This window comes from Eimeria necatrix, genomic scaffold, assembly GCF_000499385.1.
Source record: "Eimeria necatrix Houghton genomic scaffold, Enh_scaff1457, whole genome shotgun sequence".
Classification (NCBI taxonomy): Eukaryota; Apicomplexa; class Conoidasida; order Eucoccidiorida; family Eimeriidae; genus Eimeria; species Eimeria necatrix.
The window spans coordinates 1-7,516 of record NW_013652180.1 but is presented as its reverse complement, the minus strand read 5'-3'; the positions used below and the strand labels follow the sequence as shown (position 1 = coordinate 7,516).

The window sequence follows — 7,516 nt, the reverse complement described above, 5'->3', positions numbered from 1 at the left end:
AGCCGCGACCGCCGCAGCCACCGCCGCCGCGGCCGCCGCCGCCGCCGCAGCAGCAGCAGCAGCAGCAGCAGCAGCAGCAGCAGCAGCAGCAGCAGCAGCAGCAGGGTTTATGAACTTTAAATGCAGAAACTTCTCCATTGGATTTGCAAACTCTTGGGTCGATAATGAACATGACTTCCAAGGCCCTCATCCGTGGGGCCTTCGCCCGGAGCGGCACTTCCACTTCGCGCGCTTTCCCCTGGCCCTCTGCCAGCCCCACAAGTAAACCCTAAACCCTAAACCCTAAACCCTAAACCCTAAACCCTAAACCCTAGTTCCGGGCTGCGGCGCCGCTCGGGGGGCGGGCGCCCGCAAACGCCGCGCGGGTAAAAACCCCAACTGCAGAAGGCCCGCGCACCAACTCGCCGTTTAGGGTTTAGGGTTTAGGGTTTAGGGTTTAGGGTTTGGGGTTTGGGGTTTGGGGTTTGCGCAGGTACACTGTTGATGACCCCACTTATGAACAGAGGAGTCATGCGGCTCGCGAGAAATACTTCAAGGCAAGACACAAACCCTAAACCCTAAACCCTACCTAAACCCTAAACCCTACCTAAACCCTAAACCCTGCCTAAACCCTAAACCCTACCTAAACCCTAAACCCTGCCTAAAGCCTAAAGCAGGCGAAACGCTAAACTTGAGCTAAACCCCAGACCCTAGCCAAACCACAAACCCTCGCTAAACCCTAGACCCTCGCTAAACCCTAAACCCTCGCTAAACCCTAAACTTACCTAAACCCTAAACCCCAGGTTAGCCTTAGGGCTGTGCTTAGCTGCTTCTGAAGACCGAAACCCTCACTGCAAACCCTAAACCCTCGAGAGTTTCCGACTCTCCCCCGCGACGCGCCCTGTTCACTGCTAGGGTTTAGGGTTTAGGGTTTAGGGTTTAGGGTTTAGGGTTTAGGGTTTAGGGTTTAGGGTTTGGTGTGTTGGGGCATCAGGAGATTGGCTACTACAAAGTGCGCGAGGAACAGGAAGAAGGAGAAGAAGAGTAAAAGTTTAATTCAAGTCTTCGCTAAACCCTAAACCCTAAACCCTAAACCCTAGCTCCTTTTGCGGTGTACGTACACCTCAAGGGCCCCACAGCGGGCAGCAGCAAATGGACAAGTTTTGGACTTCTAATGAGGGTTTATATAAACCCTGAAGCCCTAAACCCTAAGGGTTTTGGATCTAGGGTTTCCAGGACGGGTTTGCAGAAGCAAGGGTTTAGGGTTAAACGTTTAGGGTTTAGGGTTTCTGTTTTAGGGTTTAGGGTTTAGGGTTTAGATTCGCATTTATTCAGCAGGAAAAGCAATTAGGCAGCAGTTTATACCTGAGTCGCTTTTTTATACCATCTAGGGTGTAGGGTTTAGGGTTTAGGGTTAGGGTTTAGGGTTTAGGGTTTAGGGTTAGGGTTTAGGGTTTAGGGTTTAGGGTTTGGAGTTTCCAGTGCTGCTGCTGCTGCTCGTATATCCGCTGCTGCTCCTGCTGCTGCCGCTGCTGCTACCATTTCTGCTGCTGCTGCTTCAGCTGCTGCTGCTCCCATTTCTACTGCTGCTGCTGCAGCCGCGGCCGCTGCAATTTTTGCTGCTTCTGCTGCCGCTGCTGCTGCTGCTGCTGCTGCTGCTGCTGCTGCTGCTGCTGCTGCTGCCCTTCTTTGGGCTAAGCTCTAGGCTCTGCCTAATTGGGGTTTCCCAGCGCATGCACTCAGCCTTAACTATAACTGGGGGGCCCCCATAAAATGGGGGGCCCCCATTTCTTGGGGGCCCCCCACTTTATGGGGCCCCCCACTTCCTGGGGGCCCCCAAATTGCCCAACAGGGGGCCCCCCAGGGGCCCCCGTAGGGGCCCCATAGGGGCCCCACAGGGGCCCCCGTAGGGGCCCCATAGGGGCCCCCGAAGTGCTCTGTAGAAGCCCCCTAGGGGCCCCCTGAGGGCCTCCTAGGGGCCCCTCTCAGTAGCTTGCAGGGGCCCCCCAAAGGGCCCCCTTGGGGCCTCTTTGGGGCTTCATGGGGGCCCCCTTAGGGGGCCCCCATGAAGTTTTGCTGGGGGCCCCCATGGGGACTTTTTAAGGGCTTAATGAGGGCCCCTTAGTGGCATAATGGGGGCCCCTTTAAGGCCCTCGTGGGGCCCCATCAAAGGGTACCTTCACCCCAAGGGGCCCCCGTGGGGCCCCTCAGGGGCCCCCCAGGGGCCCCCAAGGAACTCCTCAGGGGCCCCCAAGGGCCCCCCAGGGGCCCCCAAGAGCCTACTTAGGGGCCCCCAAGGGGTTGTTTAAAAAGGCTCTTTGCTGCTAATTGGGGGCCCCCCGGGGGCCCCCAGGGGCCCCTCAAAAGGTCCCTTAGGGCTAACTGAGATGCCCCTTAAATGAACCCCAAAAGGCCCTTCTAGAGGTTAATTAAAAGAACCCTTGGGGGCCCCCTGGGGCCCCTCAAGGGCCATTCTAGGGGGTACTTGGGGGCCCCTCAGGGGGCCCCCAGGGGCCCTTTAAAGTGCTTTCTAGCTGCTGCTTAGGGGCCCCCGGAGGGCCCCGTAGGAGGCTTCTAAGTAACTCTCAGGGGCCCCCTAGAAGGCCCTTGGGGTCACCTCGGGGGCCCCCCGCTGCTGTGGGGCCCCACACCCTTCTAAGAAAGCTGGGGGGCCCCCAGAAGGTACCAAGGCGCCATTTCAGGGGCCCCTGCCTTAGGGGGGCCCCTCTAAGGGCCCGCAGCTTCTTGGGGGCCCCCCTATAGGGGGCCCCTGCATCTAGGGGGGCCTCTAGGCCTAGAGGGGCCCCTGTGGGGCCCCTGGGGTCCCCGGGGACTCCCGGGGGCCCCTTGGGGGCCCCCAGGGGCCCCCCGTAGCTTTTGTGGGGCAGCTGGTGGGGCTAATTAAGCCTGAGGCAGTTAGGCTGCAGATGTTAGGGAGTTGTGTGAGGAATTTGCTGGAATTGGGGGTGTTTGAGCTGCAGTTTTTGAATATTAGAGGCATTTAGTGATTAAATTGCATTAAATTAATTAAATTAAATTAAATTAAATAAAAATTAGAGAGAAAAAGAAGTAAATGGAGCTGTCGCGGGCGCCGCCGATGGGCAGAGGAGCAGCAGCGGCGGCAGCGGCGCTGGGGTGTAGCGACAGCGCGTGGGGCTCCAGGAGGCAGCGGGGAGAAGTGGTTGGGAGATAAGGGAAAAAAAGCGGAAAAAAAGGGAAAAAAAGATTAAATAAATATAAATGAAGTCCTTTAAATTGAAGAGGGAGTTTAAAACTGCAAAAAGGGCGTTCTGGGGTGTACGTACAGCGCAGCAGCAGCAGCAGCAGTTCGATAGGTAGACAGCAGCAGCAGCAGCAGCAGCAGCAGCGGCAGCGGCGGAGCATCGGCCGTCGTGCTTCGTAGCAGCAGCAGCACACGGTTTGCGTTATGTATTTCTTTTTTGTATTGCAAGAAGGGTTTAGGGTTTAGGGTTTAGGGTTTAGGGTTTAGGGTTTGTCGTTAGCCTGCGCGGTTTCCACCTGCATTTCGCCTCGCCTTCCCCGCCTCACAGCACACCGCCCGAGTCCTCTCCTTCTTCTCTCTTTGCTGCCACTTCTTTTTATTTTATTTAATTCTTTTTATTTTTTATTTTAATTTTCTGTTTTTGTTTTCCAAAAACTCAATTTAACTCCAAAGTTCCGATTTCCCGGGACATCTCCTCTCTGGCTGCGCGGCTGCTGCAGTTGCGCCGCCGCCGCCGCCGCCGCCGCCGCTGCTGCTGCTGCTGCTGCTGCTGCTGCTGCTGCCGCTGCTGCTGCTGCTGCTGCTGCTGCTGCTGGGGGGAGAGGACAGGAAGCGAGTTGGTGGCGCCTGTCTGTGTTTGTCTTCGCGGGGTCGGGCGCAGCAGGCGCAGCAGGCGCCTCCGCAGCAGCAGCAGCAGCAGCAGCAAACCCTAAAATAGGGTTTAGGGTTTGAAATGGAGCCCGGAAGCCCCCCCAAACGCGTGCCCTTCCAGGGGCCCTGCTACCTGAAGGCCCTGGTCTCCAACGCTGCAGCAGGAGCTGTCATTGGCAAGAACGGAGCAGCAATTGCGCAGCTGGAGCAGCAAACTGCAGCAGCAATTAAGTTGTCTCCAGCAAACTGTTATTATCCTGCAACAGAAGAAAGGGTTTTGATCATGAGTGGCGAGCAGCACGCGCTGCAGCAGGCCCTCTCCGTGATCCTGGACAAAGTGGCCGAGCAGCAGCAGCAGCAGCAGCAGCAGCAGCAGCAGCAGCAGCAGCAGCAGCAGCAGGAGGGCAAGAAGGAGCCCGACGCCGCTGCTGCTGCAGCAGCAGCAGCAGCAGCAGCAGCGAAGTTCGCCTTCAAGATCGTGGCCCCGAAGACTGCTGTTGCTGCTGTCATTGGCAAAGGCGGGCAGCAAATAAAAGAACTCCAAGAAGCAACAAAAGCAAAAGTGCAGATCTCCAACAGAGAAGAAGGGCTTTCTGAGAGGATCATTACGGTGTACGGACACCTGGAGGAGGTCAAAGCTGCTGCTGCTGCTGTTGCTGCTGCGCTGCAGCACGACAGCAGCCTCAAGGCCCACATGTACGTGGTGTACAAGCCGGGGGGCCCCCTGGGGGCCCCCCTGGGGGCCCCCCTGGGGGCCCCCCTGGGGGCCCCCCTGGGGGCCCCCCTGGGGGGCCCCCTGGGGGGGGCCCCCCTCTGCTACGGGCAGCCGCTGGGGCTGCTGGGGCTGGGAGGGTACGGGGGGGCCCCCGGGGGGCCCCCCGGGGGCCCCCAGGGGCCCCTCGGGGGCCCCCAGGGGCCCCTCGGGGGCCCCCCGAACGGGGAAATTTTGGCGCTGCAGTGCGAAATTCAACTGCAAGTACCCGAAGCAGCAGTTGGGGCTTTAATTGGCAAAAACGGAAAAAGTGTTTCGGAATTAATGAAGCAAAGTGGAGCTCGAATTCAAATTAGCAGCAAAGGGGACTTTGTGCCGGGAACTACGGAGAGAAAGCTGAGCATTTCGGGGCCTGTTGCTGCTGTGCATGCGGCGCACTTGCTGCTGCTGCAGCGCCTCCAGCAGCAGCAGCAGCAGCAGCAGCAGCAGCAGCAGCAGCAGCAGCAGCAGCAGGAGCTGCACAACGGAGGCAGCGGCGAACACGCCGCGCTGCCGTACATACACCCCGCCGCCTTCGGCTACTGAGCACTTTTGCAAATTATTTTGTTTCTTTTATTTCTTTTATTTCTTTTATTTCTTTTATTTCTTTTTATTTCTTTTTATTTCTTTTATTTTCTTTTTATTTCTTTTATTTTCTTTTTATTTCTCTTTTCTTTATTTGATTTCCCCCTCGACGAGCTGCTGCCGACCCGACGGCCCGCATTTGAACGCCGCTCGGGTGTACGTACACCTCGCGCTCCCGCGCAGCTCCATTTCCTTTCATTTCTTTTCATTTCATTTCTTTTCTTTTCATTTATTTTTATTTTCATTTATTCTTCTTCTCATTTATTCTTCTTCTCCTTTTATCCTTCTTTTCCATTTGTTCTTCTCCATTTGTTCCTGGTGCTCCAACTGCTGCGCACCAGCAGCAGCAGCAGCAGCAGCAGCAGCAGCAGCAGCAGCAGCAGCGCAGCTGCCTCCATTTGCTGCAGCTCCACGGGCTTTGCTGCTGCGCCCTTTCCAGCTTTAAAGGCCCCTGGGTAAGGGGGCCCCTTCTCTTAATATATTTTCGCAGCAGGGGCCCCCTTGTGCATCCGGGGCCCCCAAATCCCACCAAGGGGGCCCCCTGGAGGGGCCCCCTTAGAGGGGCCCCCTTGGGGGGCCCCCCTCCTGGGGCCCCCTTGGGGGGCCCCCTCCCTGGGGCCCCCTTGGGGGGCCCCTTAGTGGGCCCCTTCAGGGGGCCCTCTCGGCGGCCCGAGGGGCCCCTTCCCCTGAGGGGCCCCCCTGGGGGGCCCCCTAGTGGGGGCCCCCAGGGGCCCCCCAGTGGGGCCCCCAGGGGGCCCCTAGTGGGGCCCCCAGGGGGCCCCCAGGGGCCCCTGAAAGGGTACTGCTGAGTTCGAGGGGCCCCCAGGGGGGCCCCCAATGAAAGACTTTTGTGGCTGCAGCAATTGGCGGAAATGTGGCTGCTGTTGGGCTGTATGTACACTGCAGAAGCTTTTATGTTGAGGCGAAAAGCGCAAAAAGACATTTATTTATTATTTATTTATTATTTATTTATTATTATTTATTTATTATTTATTTATTTATTTATTATTTCATTATTTCATTATTTCCAAAAAACAAAACTCAATTCAACTTTTTAAAAGTGGCCTTTGGCTCCTCGGGTGTACAGACGCGTCCAAGCCCGCAGCTAGCTGCAGTAGACTTCCAGCTAGCTAGCTAGCTAGCTAGCTAGCTAGCTAGCTGGAGTTAGATATTTATCTAGTAGCTAGCTAGCTAGCTAGCTGGAGTTAGATATTCATCTAGTAGCTAGCTAGCTAGCTAGCTAGCTGGAGTTGGATATTTATCTGGTAGCTAGCTAGCTAGCTGGCTAGCTAGCTAACTAGCTAGCTGGAGCTAGATATTTATCTAGTAGCTGGCTAGCTAGCTAGCTAGAGAGGGAGAAAGCTAGCTAGGAGGATAGCTAGCTAGAGAGGGAGATAGCTAGCCAGGTGGATAGCTAGCTAGGTGGATAGCTAGCTAGCTGGCTAGCTAGCTAGCTAGGTAGCTAGCTAGCTGGCGAGCGAGCGAGCGATCCAGAGGGGTAACTAGGTAGAAGGCTAGCTAGAGAGGTAGCTAGCTAGCTAGCTAGCTATCTAGAGAGGTAAGTAGCCAGCTGGGTAGATTGCTGGCTAGCTAGCTAGCTAGCTAGCAGGCTAGCTAGCCAGCTAGTTGGAAAGGTACACAGCCAGTCAGGCAGCTAGCTAGCTAGGTAGCTAGCTAGTTAGACCGATAGATAGCTGAATAGCCAGCTACATAGATAGCTAGCTAGCTAGCTGGGTAGAATACTAGCTAGATGGGCAACTATCTAGCTAGCTGGCTAGATGGCTAGCTAGCTACATGGCTAGCTAGCTAGATAGATGGATAGCAGGGTGGATAAATAGCCATCTAGACAAATAGCGAGCTAGATAAATAGCTAGATAAATAAGTAGGGAGCTAGCTAGATAGCTAGCTGGATAGCTAGCTGGATAGCTAGCTAGCTGGCTAGCTACCAGCTAGCTAGCTAGCTGTACGGTTGGCCACTTATATAGCTAGCTGGCTATCTAGGTAGCTGGCTAGCTGACCTCACTTGCCGCCTATGGGAGCTAGCTAGCTAGCTAGCTAGCTAGCTAGCTAGCTAGATGCGCTTAGCGGCATGCACGGCTAACTAGCTGGCTAGCTAGCTGTGAAGGCTACTTGGCTAGGCAGCTAGCTAAGTCCTGCTGGCGGCAAATACTGCTGCAGCTTCGCGCTGCAGCTGCTGCTGCAGCTGTTGCTGCCTGTAGTTCGTCAGCTGCTTGGCAGCTGCAGCTGCAGCAGCAGCAGCAGCAGCAGCAGCAGCAGCAGCAGCAGCAGCAGCAGCAGCAGCAGCAGCAGCAGCAGCTCGTCGTCGT

General features: G+C 56.2%; 1 protein-coding gene across 1 annotated transcript; it reads left to right on the top strand.

Moving 5' to 3' along the window:
• Positions 1-3,935: 3,935 nt before the first annotated feature.
• Positions 3,936-5,150, top strand: ENH_00014340 (KH domain-containing protein, putative; the record flags this gene model as incomplete). Its single annotated transcript, XM_013579094.1, has 1 exon — positions 3,936-5,150. One exon carries the CDS (start codon positions 3,936-3,938, stop codon positions 5,148-5,150), a length of 1,215 nt encoding a protein of 404 aa, XP_013434548.1.
• Positions 5,151-7,516: the final 2,366 nt, after the last annotated feature.